Source organism: Thamnophis elegans, chromosome 2 (assembly GCF_009769535.1).
Source record: "Thamnophis elegans isolate rThaEle1 chromosome 2, rThaEle1.pri, whole genome shotgun sequence".
NCBI lineage: Eukaryota > Metazoa > Chordata > Lepidosauria > Squamata > Colubridae > Thamnophis > Thamnophis elegans.
In genome coordinates, this window is record NC_045542.1 from 87,746,630 (window position 1) to 87,770,605 (window position 23,976).

General features: G+C 38.1%; 1 protein-coding gene across 1 annotated transcript in view; it reads left to right on the top strand.

Moving 5' to 3' along the window:
* Window positions 1-23,976, top strand: part of SPOCK1 (SPARC (osteonectin), cwcv and kazal like domains proteoglycan 1) — a 469,310-nt gene that overhangs the window by 352,666 nt on the left and 92,668 nt on the right. The window contains exon 6 of the mRNA XM_032208795.1: window positions 80-185. Within this exon, the coding sequence (XP_032064686.1) occupies window positions 80-185 (106 nt within the window). The remainder of the gene's footprint in view (window positions 1-79; window positions 186-23,976) is intronic.

Below are 23,976 nucleotides of genomic sequence, written 5' to 3' on the forward strand. Positions count from 1 at the left end.
CTGATGGTAATGTTTATTTTCACATCTGTGTCCCATTCCAATTTTATATGAAATAAACTGTGTTTTGTTGTGTTTACAGTGCAAGTTGGAATTTCATGCCTGCACATCTGGCAAAAATATTGTAGCTCGATGTGAAGGGCCTTGCCCATGCCTTCCAGGACAAGAGAGTCCAAAACACAAGACTGGTGAGTTTAATCTGTTCAATTAAGTATCAGATTTCTTAGTGAATTTTACTATCCTTGTATTCTAGCAGGTCAATCCTATGCATATTTGATAAAAAGTGAGATATACTAAGCTCACTATTGTTTCCCAGAAAATAATATGATTGCCATTTATGAATTGGGTTGATAATACATTGAATATTTGGGTTATAAAAGTTGTTAATCATATTGCAAATTTTGTTGGAATTAAGGAAAGAGGAATTAAAAAAAGATGGTTAGCCAAGGCAGCATTCCAGACTCAACAACAAATACAGACTGACTCTTGGAACCTTGCAAGACTTATTAAATGTTAATGCTAGTTCATGTTAAGAGCAGTGCAGACAAGCACTTGACAATACTTTGTACATTATCTTGTTAGTGAGAAACTGGCTTGGCAATAGAGAATGAAAAATACAACTGCTTACTTCTGGATTCTTTAATGAAATATTTGAAGACTTTTGGTCAAAAGCCCCAGAATTTAAAAACAGTATAAAACAATAACATAACCTGGCTTTCTGGTTAGCATGTCAAATAGATTTTATCTGCCAGTGATTATATTAACTTCTGAACTGATAGACAATGATCAAAACACTCCTGGATGGGTTAATTCAGCCCTAGTCTCTAACTCCAATCCTACCTATATTGGGATGATTTATTCAAAACTGGCACCTGTCCTATATTCCAGAGTAGCCACTCATTACAGAAAAAACCTAAACCTAAAATACAATAGAGCTGAAATGCCTAGTTCTTTGTATGCCTCCTTCATAGTGGAACTAAAAAAAGGACTTTTTGAAGATAACTCAATAGGTGGATAAAAATGCCACTCCAACTGACTGTGTGATAAACCATAATAATCTGATGAGGTTGAGAACTGTGCTGGCACTTTGTATCCTACTTGAAGGATCACCTAATACCAAACAAGTCTTAGCACAATATGTGTCAACCCATTAAATATGGGGGGAGGGGGGCGGAACAGGAAAAAGAAATTTATACTGCATTGGTTCTCACCCAGGTCAACAAGGATTGCATCAGATGTTGTTGTGGCCCATTGGCTGCCAGCAGAGCTAGCTGCAGAATCAGATGAGGAGGAGATTGAGGGAGACCCTGGGCAACTCCAGAGCCTTTGGAAGACTCTGGAAACAGCAGCAGAGGCAGAAGCAGAACTGGGGTCTTTCCCGGGTGGAGAGGCAGCTGTATTCGGAGCCTGAGCTGAGTGAGAGGAAGGAACAGATGGGGCCCATCCCAGATGTGGGTATTTATAGAGAGGAAAAGAGAGTTGAGCAATAAGCCAGCCCTCAAGGAAAAGTAGATGTGGACACTAGGCAGCCCCTCCCTGGCTGGGAAATATATAGTAGAGGTTTGGGAGGGGCAGACAGACAACCATTCACTTTTCAGATACAGCAAGCTGTTGGAACTAATTACATTTTTTTTCCACATGAATAAAAGGCTGCTCCTACCCTTTGAAAAGAAGTTTGTTTGTACTTGCAAGTAAGCAGCTTATCATTGCTTGCTAAGGATGGGTCATAACAGATGTTAGTTCCTAGGTATCTCTCAACAAGGGGCAGCAGAGCTCAGCAGATGTGGCTGGGTAAAAAGGTCCTAGCCCTGTAGCATTACTGGAAGAACAACAATCACAGACAAGATAAAATTATACAGTGCTTGAAAATTGCACCATTATGGCCTCCTATTATAAAATGGAACCAACATATTTTGGTTGTTAAATATACCAACAGGGATATTTAAAGTGAATGTTTGAACATTGGAAAAGAATTCATCCAGACTTAAATATTACTCAACATCAATTAGCAGACCAATAGAGATTTATTACCAGAAATAAAATGCTCAAGGATGCAGAACTAGAAGAGATTCAGAAAAATTGTAAAAATTGAAGAGCCAAAAAGGGTGAACAACCAAGGCCTCATGGTTCTTCTAAACAACAACAGAATGGGCGGGCATTTACAATGTGTGGGGAACCTCATTCCAAAGGGCAGTTACTGTTACAGAGAAGATGTGCTTCCAGAGTCCCAACAGATGAGATTAAAAGCCATGGTGGCGCAGTGGTAAGAATGCAATAGTGCAGGCTATTTCTGCTGACTGCCAGCTGGCTGCAATTTGGAAGTTCGAATCTCATAGGCTCAAGGTTGATTCAGCCTTCCATTCTTCCAAGGTTGGTAAAATGAAGCCCCAGATTGTTGGGGGCAATATGCTGACTCTGTAGACCACTTAGAGAGGACTGTGAAGCACTGTGAAGCAGTATATAAATCTAAGTCCTATTGCTATTTTTAATTGAAGGAATACAGAACATGCCAACTCTGCAGGATTGAATTAGGTGGGTAGATGTTTTGGAAAACAGGTGGTGCCTCAAATAACTGGGTCCTATGCCATGTAGGGCCCTACAAGTAACAATCAACATCTTGAACCTCACAAGGAAGCTAACTGGCACCTGATACAGCTTGTGAAGCAGAGGTACATGCCCATTACTTCTTCCACCACACAATTCTGAACCAAGTGGTCTTCAAGAGAAAGCCCATGTAGAAGTTGTTACAATAGTCAAATAGCACAGTACTCAGACCATGAGTTGACTAAGGCATGACTGACTGACAAACCCAGAAAGACACAAAGATCATGTTAAGAAGATTAAATGAGGAAATGCTACCCTGTTCCAAGATCAAAGATGTAATATCCTCAGATTTGAGTGGTCCAAACACCCACAGCCAAATAGCCTTGGAAGAATTGACTTAAAGACTCAAAAATAGCATTGCTTAAAAACTATGCCTATAAAACAGATTTGAGAGACCTTTTTATTGAAATACTTATGTTGTTCATTCATTTTGTCGTGTCAAATAAAATTACATTCTTCAGCGGCAGTAAAAATCAACATGTAATTGGGATGTACCATTCACAAAGTTCATCAGAATATTCATAAACATGCATGTATGCACGCATACACACTTCTTAAGAAACAATTTAGGTAATATGATTATATATATTTCATAAATGAACTATTACTGATAAAGAATGCATGCCGAGTGATGTACACACTTAGTCTCCGATAATATATTATTTCTATAACCTTTAATATGCCCTTATCAGAAGTAGTACCATATTAATAAATTCCCAGTGACATTTTAAGCTCAGACAACAGAATAAATTGTAATAACTATGAGGCTGATAAACTAAATTTGACAGCATGTAGGCATTCAGCAAGGCAATCTTTTGTTTTGGCTGGATCTCTGATTCTGCTAATGCTGCAGAATAGAGTTCTTTGTGGTTTGATTGCTACATGATCACATGCTAGACCTGGGATGGTGAACCTATTGCACGCCTGCACAGGTGGCACACAGAGCTATTTGTCAGGGCACACAAGGCATTGCCCTGTCAGCTGGCCAGCGTGCATGCACACGCTGGCCAGCTAAGTTCAGCCTTTTTTAAAGCCATTTTTTGCCCTCCCCAGGCTCCAGAGGCTTTATAGGAGCCTGGGGAGGGCAAAAAGAGCCTCCCAGAGGCCCTCCAAAAGCTTCAGGAGCTTCCCTGAAGCCTCCAAAGTGCAAAAAAACGGCCCTATGGGCAAACAGAAAGTTTGGGAACAGAGTTCTGGTTTGCTCATAGGGTCGGTTTAAGCCCTCCGTAGACTTCAGGGACCTTCAAAGGTCATTTCCGGTTTGCTCATAGGGTCCTTTTTAGTCCTCCGGAGGCTTCAGGGAAGCCTTATGAAGGTCCCTGAAGCCTCCGGAGGGCTTAAACCGACCCTACGAGCAAATCGGAATCATTGCTATCTGCTGGTGCTGTGCTAAAAATAGAAAAAAAATGTTAAACTTATCTCATAAGTGTTTAAAATGCACATTTCTTCTGTAATGTGACATTATTATTATAATTTGTCACATAATCAACCAGTTTAGACTGGATTTGGCATTTTTAACCACACATTGAGACCTTCTCAATGACCTTTGGTAGGCAGATTTTCTTGTTTTATGGGGTTAAAGGGATGATGGTGGTGGTGATGATTTGTCACACAGTCAACCAGATCTTTATACTGGATTTAGAATTTGAATCCATATATTAAGTTCTTCCTAATGACCTAATACAGACAGATGTTGATGCTTGATGGTGTTAAACATATTGGGGCAGGATAGAAGATGCTGCAAGTAAAGCTGACCTTTGCAAATGACTTAGTGTTCAAGTGATGCTCCAGATGTTTTGGCATTGCAACCTAGACATCTATTACTATTAGCACTAACTTCATTTTCTTTTTCCACAATTGTTCTACTTCAATTTGCAGGCCGTTGTATTGTGTGATTTCTTTTTTCTACTTCTTTCTCTTCTACTCTGTAGTTATTATTAATGTCTGTTTACAACAAAGCCACATCTTCTAGTTTTTTAGCTGGTTTTGGCCTTCATATCCACCAAGTTCTTCCCAAAATGTCATAATATACCAGTTTAGTTTATTTGTAGATCTAATCAGTGTGGCCTTTGCAATTGACAGGTGGAGATTTTGTTATGAACAGGTTTTCTAAGTGTCAATAACCACCCTGGTTGGTTAATGCCATAAACTTTGCTTTTCAAAATTGGTTACTCAATGTCTTCCCCTTCTACTAGTTCCTGGTATTGCCACATCCATTATCCACACTTTCTTCTTATCAACCACAGTTATTATTATTATTTCCATTATTTAGAAGAAAATAAAAATGTAAAAAAAATTAATCCCCTATGTAGAAGAAAGGTGGCTTGGCACAATCACATCCCACATAATGAACAGCGTTTAATAAAGTTGCTGTTATTTCTCCCCACAAAAAAAATCAAAGCTTTCCCCTTAATGTCTTCATATAAGTATTGTTTCACTTAAATGGCTATATAATGACGATAATTGATGAAAGACCAGTCAGTCTACTGTTCCTGGTACTGCTTGTTATTCCACAGGAAGCTCCTTTTAATGAGAGAATCTTCTTTTTGTTCCTGTGTTCTTAAACTTCATAAAAATATTCTTCTTTATTGACAACAATGGGCCCAACTGTCTATCTGGTAATGATGCCAAACAAATGTTGAATGATAAATGCCCATTTGTAATCAGCACTGAAACATGTTATCCTTTCAGCCAGCAGACTCCTGCTTTCTAAAAATCAATCCAACACATTAAGTATTTCAGCAAAGAGAAAGAGAAAATCCCAAAGACTGAAGCAAGAAACTATTATTATTTTCGAGTTGAGCAATACTTGCCCAAGGGGATCAGTCACAGCTTGCTTGATTATCAATTCCCCAGCCAGTGCCACCACATCTTTGTACATAATGATGGCAGTACAGCAAAAATTGTTTCAAGTACTCATATGAGAATAAGCGTTTTGGAGCTGCTTTAATGTGGAGGCCCATCAGTCCTTCATCCTCACAGCCCTTTTCAACAATGTAGCCCTAATCAACAATAAATGTGTCCCTAAAGCATTTACTGTTCAGCAAAAAAAAAAAAAAAATAGAATTTCATTCAAGTATACAATGTATGAATTACTGGGAAGAAAAGGGCAGTGTAAAATAAACATTATGCTAATATTTATTAGTTTCTATTTAAATAGTCATAATAACACACAAACACACAAACACACACAAACACACACCAAAATAATTTCAGTTAGCAGTAGTAGGTGTTTGTCTTGTAGGATCATAAAATAAATGCTGAAGTGAAATTGTAGATTGTAGATTTAATTTATTTGTATGCCGCCCTTCTCCGGGAGGGACTCAGGGCGGCGAACAACTCAAAAGGGGAAAGGGGATACAAACACAATACACGTAATTAAAATACACAAGAGTCATACAGCCATACAAGTCGAGAGGGGAGGGGAACTCATCAACCCCAGGCCTGCCGGCACAGCCAGGTTTTGACGGCTTTCCGGAAGGCCTGGAGAGGGGTGAGGGTCCGAATCTCCGCGGGGAGTTCATTCCAAAGGGCCGGAGCTGCAACAGAGAAGGCCCTCCCCGGGTCGTAGCCAGATGGCATTGGCTGGTGGATGGAACCCGGAGGAGGCCGACCCTGTGCGATCTAATGGCTCTGTGGGAGGTAATTAGCAGCAGGCAGTCTCTCAAGTACCCAGGTCCAATACCATGAAGGGCTTTATAAGTTACGACTAGCACTATAGTGCTAGTAATAAGTGCTAAAGTAATAAGCGGCACAATTGCAGTCTGTTGTTCTTCCATTACCTGTTTTACCAAAAAATGTTATCAGAAATTTTTATTGTAAATATTAGTAAGTTAGAATCTAGAAACCTAGCTCTGACTTAGCCACAAAGCCAGCTGGGTGACCTTGGGCCAGTCCCTCTTTCTCAGCCCTAGAAAGAAGGCAATTACAAACCACTTCTGAAAATGTTGCCAAGGAAACAATATTGACTTGCCCAGGCAGTCCCCAGGAATCAGAAATGATTCAAAGGCATTTTTAAAAAAAAGTATTATATGCAACATGTATCATCACTATATATTACATTCATGCAAAGTGCCAAGTTTCAAAAGAGAATGCCTTTGAATGACATTTTACTAGTTCTATAAAGTTTGTTTTGTTTTGTTTAAATTTCATACTTTTTAACCATCCATCTTCCACCAGAGTTATTTTTAATTCCATAAACAATGATTCTTAAAAATACAAAAGCTAATATTCTCAAAGAAAGATTCCTTGACAAGTGTTGAATGGTTAAATGACAGAGTATTCAACAACCTACCTTTATGCATTTTGATCACCACTGTGACAAGAATAATGTGACTGAATCTGTCTTCCTGATTTTGCTTTCTAGGTAGCAGTATGATGTAATTCCACATATTGTATTATTCTCTTTCTCTGTATTTCACTGGGGTTTTAGTTTCATGGATACATGAAATAATTCAATCACAGAAATCTGAATATAAGCACTCCAGCATAATAATGCTTATTCGTCTGTATTACTATACTACCACCACCTGTTCTTCCTTCTTCTAAATTTTGTATCTCTGATAGCAACAAAATAAAAGTATAAAGAGGAAGCTTTTCAACAAAAGCCTAGGTTTGCTTCTATAGAGAGTAATGGTTGAGATTTTTGGAAATACATGAAAAATGTATGATTCTCTGATGCTGTTTTTTCACAATTCCCACCGTTCTTGGCTATTTGTCATATTGACTAGGGTGGATTTCACATAGAAAGCATCTAGAGAGAAATGGGCTTTCCATCTCATGCAAAGTCATTCCCTTTGAAGCACTGCTAATATAGCTTCATTTATCCAAATAGAAGAAACAGCTCTTCTAGATTTATTAAAGAAATATTATTTGGAGAATGAGCACATACAAGTAGTCCTTGAGTTGAAACTGTTTAGTGACAGTTCAGAGTTACAAAAGCACTGAAAAAAGTGATTTGGGACCATTATTTTATACCTGTGGCCATTGCAGCATCCTCATGGTCATGTGATCAAAATTCAGAAACTTGGCAACTGATTCATATTTATGATGGTTGTAGTGTCCCAAGATCATGTTTTGCAACCTTCTACAACCTTCCTTTTGCAACCTTATGACAAGTAAAGTCCAAGGGAAAGCCAGATTACATAACAGCCATGTTGCTGTTGTGATGCTATTATGATGCTGAACAAGTGCCTGGAGTTTATGAGAATCTGGATAGGAGGGAACTAACTTTGACTCAGCACTATGGGGGTTTTGATGCCTGGTGGTGGGGACATGTCATTTTGAACTCTGGCTGGGGTTTCATGTCCCCAAGCACACAATGTGCAGGTTCTCCTGGACTTGCAGCTATTGTTTGATGAGAAGATTGCAGCCATGGCTATGGGAACCATTGTACAAAATTCTCTTGTGCAGCAATTGTATCTTTCCTGGTCTGGGAGGCCTTGCTCATTTTGTTCACTTGCCATTTGGATTACAACATGGACCTGCCCTTGAAAACCATCTAAAAATTACAACTAATCGAGAGTGCAGCAATGTAAATTCCTAGATTTCTACCCACGTCATACCCATGTTAAATGAACTGCACTAACTCCAGGGGTAATTTAAGGTGCAGGCTATTACCTTTAAAAGACTTACATGGTGTGGGACTGGGTTTCCTCAAGATCACTTTCTCCCTGGGTTATCTATCCATTCCACCGAGGACATCTGCTATCTTGTGGGTCCTTGGAAATGCACCTTTTCTATTGCAACCCCCACCCTATGGAATACTCTTCCTCTGAGATGTGACAGACCCCAACCCTTCTATCCTTCCAGAGCACATTTAAAACTTGACTCTTCTTCCAGGTGTTGAGATAGAGTGAGGTCAATGTGGGATGAGAATGTGGCTTGCATCATGGAAGGCTGGTTGCCGCATCAGATTTTCTCTTTTTAGTTTTATCAGTGTTGGATTTTACATTTTATTGGTTGTAAGCCACCCATAATTTTTTCAAGATAGGTGCCTATACAAATGTTTTAACATAAGTAAATTAAATAAATAAGTTTTTAGGAGCTGCTGACAGGTGCTATATGAGCATCCACCTCCAAATCACCTTTCCCCTTCCAATCTGTATGACAGGACAATCCATCTGTCTTTAACATAATTTGGGCATTGCTGTTTTACAAACAGCAGGAAACATAATTAAAACAAAGGAGGTTATACAGAAACATGTAATGTATCGTACAGAATGTAGAGAGAAGCTAGATATTTAGTATATATTTTGTGTCAAATTGGGTTTAAAATATTTTAGTGATACTTAACCTTGAAGGGAATGCCAATCATATAAGAATTCATAAAAACTGAATTCTTCAACCATCTCTACAAACCTCATTGGCATGTGCATTAACCTTATGAATTTTCTCAGGTCTACTTGTTCTTATCAGTATATTGAATTTTGATGGCATCCATTTATATGCACTCTTAGGGCAGCAAAATATTCTATACTGTGAAAAATGTAAGCCTCCATTAAGTGTTGGAAAGAGGCAGACAGGGATATGTGTTGGTGCCAGTATAATAAATAAACCAAGTAATAGTCCATTTATTTGGACACCACATTTTTCCCCATGCAGATTGTGTTTAAGATGGTTCGCGCAATTTAAATGTAAGAAATATGGATTTAGCAATCTACCTTATTTCCGTATTATTATATAAAGCATACCAACATTCAAATAAGAATATGATTAGTTAATGTCAGTTAACAAATATTCAGCAACATAGTATTAACTGTAATATCAATCATGAAACAGAAGCATATTCAATTGAATCTAGGGTCCGTGTCCATACCCCCACCCTTCCTTGAAAAGAACTGCAAAAACTTTCAGAGCACTCACTTTCAGGCAATAGAAGCAGGTCTTCCTTTTTGCCCAATTCCTAAGTCATAAAGTAGGCTTGTTCTCAAGCCAGCTCATTTCCTGATGCCCATAGGTAATGAAGCACCAGGAAGGGGGGGGGATAGGAAAGACTATTCCTAGCACTAAGGATAGAGGGAAGCAAAAAAACAAAAACAAACAGCTGACCCTGATGGGAAACCCATGTCCTTTTACTAGTAGTACTCTTAGGAAGGCCCCTAGAGCCAGAGCCAGAGTTGGGGACGGGGGGATAGAGGCAAAAAATCTAATTGGATTCGTACAGCACCTAGTGATGGCTTGTATTAACTCAGGTTGTCAAAGCAAGAAATGAAAAAGCATGTAATTGCTGGATTCAAAGGTAACACAGTTTGCTGATCACAACAGTTAGGCTCATATCATATGTGAAGCCAAAATCCCTTCCCCCCCCCAAAAAAAGTCCCCCAAAATGGTGATATGTGAACCCAACCACAGATTTATCTTCCCTTGTGCTTTTCAAAGGCAGCTGCCTTTATAAAGAATTCAGGGCTGAGACTGCATCAAGGTGGGTAGAAGCTGCCACACAAGCAAAGGCCACCCCACCTACTGATAGTTTTAAATTTAGAGAGTGTCAGTTCCCTTCTTTACAAATTTGAAGCATGTCAGTCCCCTGTCTATTTATTTGGTCAGGCTCAAGGCTTCCAGTGTGGTACCATTCACGCACAAGTGCCTGCAGTGCTATTCTCTCTTTTTAAAAATATGACAGGGATTAGAAGAAAAGAGGGCCCTGGGCGTTCCAGGAGATATTAAATGAATTGCATTATTTTGTTTTGTTTCAGAAGCCTGACCAGTGTGTAAGAAATAAGCAACAGCTCACACCGACAATTTCCCTTGTTAACTCTTATGCAGTCAAGTGGAGCTTCCACCTATGGTTACATTTAATGAACCAAGCAATTTTCAGTTCCGTGGAAATCCTTTAATCAGCAGCATTTGCCTAAAATACACCCAGAGTGCATGGGATGGCTGTGCTGTTTAAGGACAAAAGACAAAGAAATATTGAAATGTCATGAACCAGAATACCACAAGACAGCCAAAGCTTTTAGGATTTATGCTAGGAAAATATTGACAACCTTCAATGCAATAGCTTTATTACAGAGAAGCAGAGAAATGAGGAAGCTCTTCCAGTGCCTTAGCCTTAGTAGTTTCTTGATTATTTCCCTTTTCTGTGCCATGCTATATGAAGAATTACAAAGCCATGTTGTCTTTATTCCTGTCGCATCATGGGTAGTCCAGCCTGTATCTCCTATGAATACTGTGACCTGAAATATTACAACTTTCCAAACAGCATCATCATCATCGTATCATATAATCATACCTAACGTTACATACAGTGAAATCTTAACTCATTAGTATGATCATTCTGGCATTGTTTGGCTTTCTAGTTGAAATTCATATTACATATGTAAGTAATATGAATTTTTAATTTTGCAATCCTTTCCTCCCAGATTTTTGTTTGGCCTTGTGCTTTAGTGTAATCTTTAATGACTTTTCAAAAAGCTTAGAATAAATCTCAGAGGCCCAGAATTCTTTGAGTGGATGTATAGAGAGTTTTTAAAAATCATAAAATATAAACACTAGTTCTTAAATCTAGCATATTATTAATGTCATTGCCCAACTCTTCATGCAACTATAACTTCATGCCTGATGTAAAACTTAATAGTGATATACTAAAAGTTGTTAACAGGTAACATTTATTGGAAAACAAATATTCTGCTTCCTTAAGTGACAAGTTATCATCAGAAGAGGTTAAAAAAAAGTCAGAACGGCAGCCCCAATTGGATGATCAAAATCTTGACTCTTTTTTGAATGAATTGTATGTGCCTATGTAAAAAGGGACAATTTCATGGTTGGACTATCAACTTGAGTCTTTTTAAACATATCTAGATATACTGCCCTGCTTCAGTCTATTTTATTGCATTTCATTCTGCACAGCTAGGACCTAAGAAGTTTGATGCACAAACTTTGAAATAATCCTAATTTTTTAAAAATACTTGTTTCCCAGCAGTGGACAAATATATTTTATCTAACACTGATACTGGTACAAAGGTAGCTTAAATATACATTAATCATTTGTGCATTTATATGGCCAGCCATCCCAAATTGTGTGGCTTTAGGTGGCCTACAAAAGACAAAAATGCATGCAAAATTTCTACAAAATAATATAACAATGTATAAGTAAGTAAATGCAGTGAAAAAGAATATGAAATGTACACACATTATTACAACTATTTTACCTTTTCTTTGCCGGGCACTAAGCAATATAGCAATAGCAGTAGACTTATATACCGCTTCATAGGCCTTTCAGGCCTCTCTAAGCGGTTTACAGAGAGTCAGCATATTGCCCCCAACAATCTGGGTCCTCATTTTACCCACCTCGGAAGGATGGAAGGCTGAGTCAACCCTGAGCCGGTGAGATTTGAACCGCTGAACTGCTGATCTAGCAGTAGCCTGCAGTGCTGCATTTAACCACTGCGCCACCTTGGCTCTAAGATGTCTGGAATTTGGAAATGTTTCTTTCAAATCTGTGTTTCATATGTGTGATTGCTCCACTTCCAAGACAAGTTTAGAATTTATTTTGTAATGTACAAAACGGTCTTTATAGTATACTGGGAATTGCTTCACAATTAACTTATTCATATAAAGCATTTAAATGATTTGAAAAATAACATAAAAATGATCTAATGGGGTTTATTCTGGTTTTCAAAAATGTATGGTAATCAATGTTTGCAGGATTGTCTAATGGTAACAAGACTCCTGAGTCAAGTAAAATACTGGTCCTTAACTGTACCAGCAAACTACCTTCTTAAGGGTTGTGTTAGACTCTCAGGATATAACCTCACATGTCTAAAATTAATTGTGTATCTCATTAAGACAATAATTTCCTTCAGAAAAGATCTTGATCTTCTTGAAGGCATAATAAAAACAAGATTATAAATGGACTATTTCTTAACAAGTTACCATTTAGGTTTCATAACAATATACTTAATTATTAAGAAACCACTTCATAATGGCAGCTGGCACAGGGGAGGAATATAAATAAAATTATAATGTCATACCACAGTTTCACAGGAAACAAATTAAGACAAGTGAAACTAAATAAATCCAGGAAAAATAAACCTCAGCGTGTATTCATGCAAAGTTTTTAATCTATTAATAGCTTTGAAACCGTTTCTTTTATTTCAAGTACTGTAATTCAAAATGTTCATAATTCTGACAAATGAATTACTCAGGGTCCTAGACAAGTTGCTCTAGGAAGCCTCTTTCCAGTTGTTGATCCTTTGTGACTCCCTGATTTTCAGACCAGTTAAAGATAGTGAAACTAGCGAAAGATAATTAAAGCTACTTTGCCATCCTCCCAAAATTGATGGTGATCAAATAATGGTACATGCCCACATTTGGGTCTATATAGTAATAATAAGGAGATGGAAACATCTGTATTTCTCCATTTTATTGTGAATGATTTTTCATTTCTTTAGAGAAGGTTGTGGAAGATAAGATCACTTTATAAATGGGATCTATAAAGTTTGTTCTTGATTCTTTGTCATAAAATTGCTCGTATTCATTCAGTATGGGTCCATCAACTGGGAGATCCAAGCAAGGTGGGATTCCTTTGAGAAAGTGGAGCCTGAGATAGGGCTTTGCATAGCTCAGACACCTGGGGGATGGATCCCTGTGGCATTAAAGTCTGGGAGAGTACAAGGTGCCAGCTTTAAAAGGAGGAGTGTATCTCTAGATCTAGCTATATTTGACAATTCCCACCTAAGTTCCAAAGAGAAGATTGATGAGAGTGTGGTTGAGGATCAGCTACAAATCTCCTAGAGGTCCTAGATTTATCTATATCCCTTTCATTCAGGATTCAGGTCTGAATGGGAATAGAAACAGCATTAGATTAGTAGATTAGTTTCATCAGGACTGATAGGGAATGTCTAGTTTTATTAGACCTCTCAGTAGGCTTGGTACCATTGACTCTGTGTGTGTGTGTGTGTGTGTGTGTGTGCACATGTGTGTGTGTGCACATGTGTGTGTGTGTGTGTAGCAGTAAGCTCCCTCCCATATTTGGGCATACCAGGTGCTTTGACATAACACAGACAGACCACACACACACACACATTACTGGATTACACATGCAAATTCTGTTAATAAGCTTAGAATGTCTCATAACGTTTTCCTAAGCAGAGCTCTTCTAACTGTGCTATCCTATACAGAGAAGTATATTTAATGGGGTTCCTTTCTCAGGAAGTAGATTTTCAAGTATACCTTAACAAATGGCAAATGTTGCAGCTAAGCAAATGGATATATGTGAGGAGTATGCAATCATTTCAAGAGGTGATGTCTTGGTGGTTCATTGCAAATGCATTGGAACTCTTTCCTGATATCCTCAATATGCCTATAGACATGTAGGAGATACTTTCACAAAATTGCATAGAGCAGGCCTGTCAAACTCACTGGGCCAGATGAGTAACATGCTGGCCATGGCCGTGCCCTCTTTAGCAAAGGAGGGAAAAGTCACAATACGTTATATGACAATGCCGTGAAGATGCGGGTTTGTAACCCCCTGGTATAGAGCAATAGCACTTAGACTTATATACTGCTTCTTCTAGCCCTCTCTAAGAATTTACAAGGTCAGCATATTGCCCCCAACAATCTGGGTCCTCATTTTTACCAACCTTGGAAGGATGGAAGACTGAGTCAACCTTAAGCTGGCCAGAATAAAATTGGATACAGAATCAAATCAATACTGCATGTAATCATCGTCATGGTGCCAAACAATTTGGCTCATATCCCAAACAGTTTATGCAGACATATCTTTTTCATATCATGGAAGTCAAAGTTACTTAAAAACATTTCTGGGAAGTTTGCTACTCAGCGGATAATTACACCTATACCAGCTATGTGACAGCTTTATATATTTACGGACCGTGAGGATGAAGTATTAATAATCATTAATTAGTCACCTCAGACTGGCAGCATGAATTGCCTTACTCGGTGAATAGAGAGTGCTTGAGCTGTCAAGGAGGTATGGGTGACAACACCAAAACCCACAACAAAAAGCAGCAGGGAAGAAATAAATTGTATGCTGTTGCCTGACAGCAGTAATTATTATGCAAAGGCCATATGGCACCTAAGGGCCTCCTATCTCTTCTTCTGATATAACTTACTTTCAAGCACTGTGTATTTTCAGCTCTGTGTTTATTAAATAATGAATTTGCCCATATATAAATTACTTTATGGAACGTTGATTAATGGATTCATGTACAAAATTTTGTGGGATTTGCAGGATTCAAGACTAAACTAGGAACAGTTCAGCCAGATTGTCTGAGGAAAGGAATTGGGGTTTTTCAAATGCAGCTTTATTGCAGTACTGTATGTAGTTTCTTTGCTTCCATTATGGATTTTTATGTGTAATTCAGCTGCTACATGTAATCTTAACATGCTTTCCCATAATTTTTTCCATATTTCCTCTTTTATTAAGAAAGTAGGAAAGGAATGGATGCAACATTCCGATTTTAAGCCCTTTAAAATTGATCTTTCTTTTTCTTTTTCACAATAACAAAGCTAGTCAGGATCAGCTGTAATGAAAAGCGGATAAATCGTGTGGACCTAAAATGTGATTGGCTATCTGATCTACTCATGTAATTTCTGTCACCACTAAACAGAATAACAATCCATCAATCCGTTTCAGTTTCCCAGGCAGCTTCCCATAAATATGAGAAGCTGCACCTTCTGTCCTGGCTGTTTGAAACCATTAGCCTTTGACTCTCTCAGATTATTTTTCTAGCAGATAATACTCAACATGCTGTGAGAACTGAATTATTATGAATGCAGCTAAATCATAACCAATTTAAATTTATTGCATTTTTAATGTCATGTTTTTGTGGTGTTTTTCAAAGTCCTATTGCTTCTTCAACTCTTTTCTCTCTGAATAAATTATTTAACTCAATTTGATTTTTTTTTAAAAAAAAAAAACTCTACTTTTTACCATATGCCTGGAGAAGAGATCTGCATCATGATAGCCTTTACACTTTTCTGATCATTCACAGTATTTCATTAAATTTTGTGTCTTCTGTGCTTTTGGAAGGTAAATCCAGAACTCAGTGTGGTTGACTATTTCACGAGCCACGTTTATGAGAGCAAGAAGCTTCATAACTGTATAAATGTAAACTATTCAAGTTAGAGTCAGTATATGAAGCCAATCTATTCTGATTTGCAGAATAAAAATAGCAAACAGTACCATTTAGGCTTATATACCACCCCATAGGACTTTACCTCTAAACCTCTAAAGGTGGTTTACAATGTAGAAGCATTTTTTGCATAGTGATCCCAACATTCTGGGTCCTCATTTTACAAATCTCAGAAGCATGGAAGGCTGAGTCAACCTTGAGCCCCTTCCGAATGAAACTCCAGGCTGTGGGCATAGTTTGCCTACAATACTGCAGTTTAACCACTGTACCACCAGATGAGCAGAACTCTGATTAATAAGTCTGCCAGGAAGGCAAGTGTTCATCTCCCAATTCCATGACATCTGGAATGAGGAGAACTTCATTTCTTCATTTGTTAGTAGTAAATTGGAAGATCAATGGATCTTATATCCTAATACAACTTCATAGATCTTCATTGAGATGCTTATTTCAATTATGATGTTTTAACAACTGAAGCAGTACTGCAGCAATTGGATATATTCCCTAGGCCTTGGAATATTTTGTGCATCAACTCGACAGCCTCAGGCTCTGAAAATATGGGTTGAATAGAAATAAAATTTAAGAAGCTTAATAGAGGCAGATGATGAGATGTGCCTTGCCATACAATATCTGACAATTTTCTAGGCAATGACCATTTTCCTTTTTAGAAGAGTTTGAAGACAAAACAATTATATGCAAAAGTGCAAAAAGTTAAAAAACAGTACAGACACCAAAGCAGTGTGTACAATGTTGAATTATCCATAGAGCTTTGCCTTAATGAATTATTATTGTAGATATTCAAAACAATCTTTCATTAACTTCAAAGGGTTCCACCACAAAACCACGTTCGACTAAAGCACGCTCGACGAAACCGCGTAGCTGACGTCAACACAGGGCGACAACAGCACGGAGACAGAAGCACACTGTAAACGCTAAACCTAAAATTAACCCCTAAACCTAAACCTAACCCCCCTAAACCTAATCCTAAACCTAACCCTTAACCTAACCCTAAACCTAACCCTAACCCTAACCCTTAACCTAAACCTAAACCTAAACCTTAACCTAACCCTAAACCTAACCCTAAAGCTAACCCTAAACCTAGCCCTTACCTTAACTTGAATCAGCTTGCTTTCAAAGCGCTATTTAAAGCGCCCTTCTTTCTCCGCGCTCGCTGTTGTCGCTCTGTTGATGACGTCAGCGACGCGGTTTAATCAGGCGTGCTTTAGTCGAGCACGGTTTTGTCCTGCCATGACTTCAAAGAACCCTGATTAGGTCAGAATCTTTGTTCAGGAATTTTCTCTAATTCTAACCCCAGTGGGTATATGTTTATGAAGACACAAACTGACAGAAAACTGTAGGAATGGTTTTTCCCCTTTTTTTGTCTGAGAAATAACCTTACCTATAGGCTTTGTTTAATCTTAATTTTGAAATGACAGTAAGTAGGACTTTTATTGACACATGATAGTTTTATGAAACAGCTTCTCCCTTGTTTGCAGGACCCTGATACACATAGAGGTCTGCATATAATTAACAAAGCCATTAAGTCCAGGATAAGTATGTATAGAATTTAAACTATAGAGACATCTTTTTTCTAATAAAATATAAGAAAATGTAGTTGTTTAACTTCCTGTGCAATATAATTGTATCTAAAGGGAAAATTACTTTTATGTTAAAATGTTTAAATAGTGTTAATGCCATTTTTATAAAAAATGTAAGCAACCAAGGGATTGATAAAGTTATGAAAAGAACTCATTTGGCTCCCAGTTTTTAATGTGAAAGAAAGAAGCATAATGAATGTAATAGTCTATATAAACTAAAGGAATTGCTTTGAGAGATGTCAGTAGGCTTGAAAAACCATTGCGAGAGAACTATTCAAGTAAAGTATTTGAATATCAGTTAGCAGTTGGAAAATTATTCTTCATGAGCCTCATTAACACATATGTTCCTTATAGTAGTTTGATAGGATCATATTGCTAATTATATATTAGGATCCAAAATATTATACTCTCAGTTGGAAAGCAGGTAGCATCATCTCACCTGGACTACTGTAACACTCTCTACATGGGGCTGTCCTTGAAGAGCACTCGGGGGCTTCAACTGGTCCAGAATGCGGCTGCGCGGGTTGTCATGGAGGTACCTAGGTGCTCCCGTGTTACACCCTTTTTAGGCGGCCTGCACTGGTTGCTGGTTGTTTTCCGGGTGCTATTCAAGGTGTTAATTATGATCTTTAAAGCGCTCCATGGCTTAGGCCAAGGGTACTTGCGAGACCACCTACTGCCACCGGTAGCCTCCCACCATCCAGTACGATCCCACAGAGTTGGCCTCCTCAGGGTGCCGTTGGCCAGGCAGTGTCAGCTGGTGACCCCCAGGGGGAAAGCCTTCTCTGTGGGAGCGCCTTCCCTTTGGAATGAGCTGCTTCCGACCTCCAGTCCTTCCGGTGTGCCCTAAAAAGTTGGCTTTTCCAGCAAGCCGGCCTGGCCTGAATAAAATAAATTATTAATTTTAATTGTTAATTTTAATTTAATCTCTAATTCTTATTGTAAATGTTTATTGGTTTTTTTTGGGATATTCTACTTAATCTTTCTTTTAAATTTTGTAATATGTGTTTTTTATGTTGTACGCTGCCCTGAGTCCTTTGGGAGATGGGCGGCATATAAGTCCAATAAACCTAAACCTAAACCACCCAATAGGACAACATATAAATTATGATAAATGAGTAACTAAATGCTCATATTATTATTTACTGACAACACTTATTGAATCAGCACCGGTGGAAATTATTCTAGCTTCTGGACTGAGGATTTGGTTTAGCAAGACACTGAGATTTAGTGCATGTCAAAACAACTAAACTCAAATATCTGCATCACTTAAACTGAGTTTTTGAGAAGATCTATCATTGATTTGCAGGATAGGGGCCAAATTTATTATGGCATGAACTGCAGTACTGGCTTTTAACAGCTCTGTTATGTTTTGATAGTTAAGAGAAGGGAATTGTGAACTGTGAAACCAGAAGACCTAGATCTCTGCCATGGGCCAGAAGACTGGTGAAGGGTTTTCAGAAAGGAACAGCCATACCTTCATTTTTCTATTGCTGTTGCCGCTGATATTGCTGTTACTGGCAAAGTCATACTCCACTCAAAGGACACAAGGGAAATAAAGAGAAACTGGAAGAGTTGTCATTGGCCCTTAATGCTGGAGTTATTGTCACTATAATATTTTGAGCAAAATCTCCATGTACTGCATTATTAAATATTTCAATTGTAATTTTGTCAGGAAAAAGTTACACAGGCAGCAAATACCAGAATAGCACTTCGAAGGAAGTGAAATGTATGTAATAACGTGTTATAGTAAACCTTCAATCATTTTCAATTCAAAGTCTAGTAAAGTTCTCAAAAATAACATAAATTGCATCCATCAGTAGAGATTTCAGGTTTTTAGTGTTTAAAGCTGTAATTTTTGAAGTAGTAAAAATGAATGGCTCCATTCATGTGTAAGTTCTTAGCATTATCTTTGAAATATGTTGTGTGCATATACAGTATATAAGCATATTTATTGGCTACAAAGAAGAAGAGGTAAGAGGAGATTTAGGTTTCAGGGCTTTGCAAAACAAACAAAGGAAATTGCCATTATGTGGCAATAGTACCATGTTTTTTTTCCAAAACTCATTCTTCATTTGATATAGAGTATTTTCATGTATCAGATAAGCAATTTATTGTTGAGACTCCTAATTGAAAATGTGCATATAAATATAGACTACATGCATACATGCATATGTTTTATTTCTGTTGGTTTTCTACTATTAGGTACACAGATTTTATATGTTAATAAACTAATTGTATAACAAGACTTGAATATCAACTGTAAGTTCAATGTAACAGTGTAACCAATTGTCCAGGGGGAGTTGCCTTTAAGCTGAGCAGCCTACTGTTGTGTTTTAATTTGATTCCTGATTTGAGCAGAGATTTGAGCTTAATTGTGTGAAGAAATTCTGCCAGGCATGCTCCTAGGCATAAGAGTAGATGAACTTAAGACATATATTATTCTCCCTTCCGCTTCTTTTCTTTTTGTGCATGTTTAATGAAGCAATAAAAATATGCGAAACCCATGTGGTAAAATCAACACATTACAGAATAACAGAGTTGAAAGGTACCTTGAGGTCTTCTAGTCGAACTCCCTGTTCAAGCAAGAAGCCCTATACAATTGCAATCAAATAGCTATCCAATCTCTTCTTTAAAAAGTCCAGTGATGGAGCATCCACAACTTCTGAAAGCAAACCATTCCACTGATGGATTATATTAACGGTCAGGATATTTCTCCTTATTTCTAGGTTGGATCTCTCCTTGATTAGTTTACATCCATTGTGTCTTGTCCTGCTTTCAGGTGCTTTGGTTGAAGAACAGGTTGACCTGTCCTTCGTGGTAGTCCCTTAGATATTGGAAGTTTGCTATCATGTCAACAGTCCTTTAATCTTTCCTTTCATTAGATCCAGTTCCTGCAACCATTTTTCATATAATATGTTACCATAAATAACAAAGGCAAAATAAAACACATGAAAAATACTTAAGCCAAAAAAATCTCTAGGAGCTAATTCACCACACATCACAGCATTAAGGCAAATAATTTTAGGTCTGGCAACAGAGTGCCAAAAAGAAGAGCCAAATTATTTCTTGATCTGTTACATAAATGAATAGAGTAAACATTTATCAATAAGATCAAAAGGGCTGTCAGTTTTGCTCAACACAAGTCTGTCTTCTGACCAAACATCTGGACTATGAATTTGTGGGTGTTATAGTGCAATGTCATAAAATAGTAAGAATCCTCATACTTTTCAGATCCTTTTGTCAAAATTATTACTTCACTTCAGTTAAGGCAGAAGAAAGGAGGAGTGACCATTGCTAATCTCCAATGCAGTAACACAAAAGGCACAGAAAGACTTTCCAGAGGTTTATTAAGCTCTCCTTCAAGTTGAAGAGGCTTCAGCTAATACAACTAGATATGGTGTAGTTCTATTGCTTTGACATATTGACAAATTGCTGTTCGTCAGAACTTCACGCCTGGAGCAATGTTTCTCTTATGCCATTGTAGAGGTCTCAGATTCAGCTAACCAATCATCACAGAACCTAGATTTTGGCTGTAACGTTAGTAGAAGAATCTACCCTGAGAATCAGAGAGATTGCTGGATTCTCACCTACCATAATTATGAATTTCTGGTCATAAATTGAAGAGGGAATCAGTCAAATTTATGCATGCTATACTTCAATAATTCAGTGCAGAGTGATAAAAGAGCTTTTCCTACCATTAGGTCTTTATTTTTCAGGGGAGAAAAATGAAAATGATAGAACCAAAATGAAACATTAATTTTGGAAGCTAGGTTGATAATAAAGAGAATGGAAGAGAACATAGTCTCATCACTTGGAAAATGATGTGAAGAGTCTCATAGCCTGAAATAATCTTCTCCTACCTGAGGTAGATGCAATTGAAGCATTCCTAATAAATAAGTGGCTCAGCTCTGCTTGAAAACTTTCTTTCACCCTATTAGAGAATTTTCTTTTCACTCTGCATCTGCGTCTATTGTCAAACTGCTCACATTTCTGGAAATTCTTTCCAAACATTCAGTTGAAAATTGCTTTCCTATAACTTAAAGATATTACTTTGCAATAAGGGATGACATTCTTCAAGTGGTCCCAACCATTCTCTAAAATTGCAAATGGTCAGGTATCTTCAAGGAATATAAATCCTTCAATTCCCCACCATCCAGTCACAGCTGAAGAAGCTTCTTGGATGAGGGAAAAAACGTCGTCATGAAAAATCAGCTTTGAGACAACCATGGCCCTAGATGACTAGAATCTCCATGGACTTTTAGCTATGTACTTTGGAGTGAACACTTTTCAAATGGTGTGGGAGTATGAACAGATTTCCAGGAAAAAAAGAAGTTTCTTGCATGAGGGAAAACCATCATCAAAGAAAAAACAGGAAATTCCAGTTGTCTCCTGAAAAAGCACTTTTGGGATTCCTTCAAGAACTGTGCTTTCTTCTTAGACTTTTTTCTAAAGCTTGAGCAAAGTTAAAAATATGCAGTTCCTACAGACTTTCCTCCTAGGATTTATTTTCCAATGCTCTGATCAAACTACCTGTCCTTCTCTGAACCTTTTCTTATTTGTGTGAATCCTTCATATAGAGCCATGTTCATCTTTGAGGATTTTAAGGCTAGATGCTCATCAGTGGTGGGATTCAAAAATTTTTACTACCAGTTCTTTGGGTGTGGTGTGGCTTGGTGTGCATGGCAGGGAAGGATGCTGCAAAATCCGCATTCCCACCCTATGCCAGGGGAAGGATACTGCAAAATCCCACATTCCCTCCCCACCCCTAGGGAAAGTATATTGCAAAATCTCCATTCCCACCCCACTCCAGGGAAAGGATACTGCAAAATCCCCATTCCCTCCACACTCCAGGGAAAGGATACTGCAAAATCTCCATTCCACCCCCTCCAAGGAAAGGATACTGCAAAATCCCCATTCCCTCCCCACCCCATTAACCTGCTTTCCAGCTCCGTTGACCCACGCAGGGCAACAAAAGAAGACCCAGCTGATCAGCTGGGACTCAGGAAGCAGTGAATAGATCAAGGGCAGGGCCAGCCAAAGGTGGTATTTTCGGGTTCTCCAAACTACCAAATTCTGCTACCAGTTCACCAGAACCCGTCAGAACTGGCTGAATACCACCTCTGGTGCTCATGGGCCATATATGAAGTGAGCTTGATCAGTAGAGAAATAAATGGAATTATCCCTTTCTTTAATTTGCACACAACACTTCTACAGATGCAACATGAAATTATATTTTTCTTTTTTATAACCATGTTCGACTGCCAATTAGCATTCAGCTGCAATCTAATTATCTAAAATAATAGATTAAGGTTGATTCTTACAGAATTTTTTAATGTTGGTCATGTTACTTTTTGAGGGGCAGGGTCCCTGTTGGATATTTTATTGGACCTAAAAGATTGTTAAAGCATTTTTTTTTAAATTAAAACCCTGTCAATTTAGTACCCTCTCTGCAGTTGTGTCATGTCTATTGAACTTTATATCTTTACTCCAGATTTGAATTTGGTATCCAGCTTCATTCCAAAATTGGCATTGGCTTTCTGTCTCACTATTTCTGTGGCTGACTTTCCACTGAAGGAAAGCAATGAGATTGTAGCAATGAAAGCTGAAGTGTCCCTTCAGCTGCCAATTCGATCTTTGGGTTTGCCAGTTATTGCTATTGGAGGAAAAATGGACTTTCTGGAGAATATGGGGATGGTAAAGAGAAAAAAGAACTCACAAATGACCATATAGAGTTTTTCTTCTCTTTTATTACTCATTTTTATTGTAGTAATCTTTGTGGGCAGCAAAAAAAATGGAATGACTCACTGGTAACCAGGCCTTTTGTGTTTGTTTAAGTCATTCTACAAATCCAGACTTTTTTTTTTAAATGCTTATTTCCCCGAGGAAGCAAGCAGAAGGTTCTATCTTACCAGCCTAGAGTGCCAACTTCTAACAGGATTAAATGAGGCTTTACCATGGGCCTGAAGTATAAAAAATGCCCTTAGCAGTAGGTCAAGATACAAAGAAATACTCAGGAGAAATCAAGCAGACCCAAGGCTGCAATATTGAACATTGCCGGAAGACCTGTGTTTGAGCTTTCCCAAGATGCTTAAAGGAGCTACATATTTCTCGGAAACTGGGTCACGTTTTGCTTTGAAACTCTTAGCCTTAATGAATTAGTTTGTAGTGTAAGAGTGTTAGGAAGTTAGAATCCTCAACACAAACGTATATACAGTATAATGATGTTTCAATCCATCTCAACTTTGGCTGAGGGTAAGCTTTCCTTGTCAATTAGTGACCTGACCCTACCTATGAATTTCATCCTGCCTATGAATTTAATGATTCGAGTATTGCAAAGCACTGAGAGCCTATGCTTCTGCCCTGATATATTACTAGTCCTTTGCCTTCATATAGGCAGACAGACAGATAATGGACACACAGAGATATCAAAACCCCTCCCCCCATTGTAATGATACTGAGGCTATAATGGGTTATCATGGGAGAAAGGTAGATAAGAGGATGAACAGAGGAAACTTACAGGAAACAGGACTGGGGAGTTTCCTCTCTTATTTTGGGCTGTGAAACTTTTAAATGTCATATGTTCAGAAAACAGATTGCAATGCTACTTAGCCAGATTCAAATGTCTATGACCATAATAATGCCTGCTGCTTCATTTGGCAGCTCACTGAATTATACTG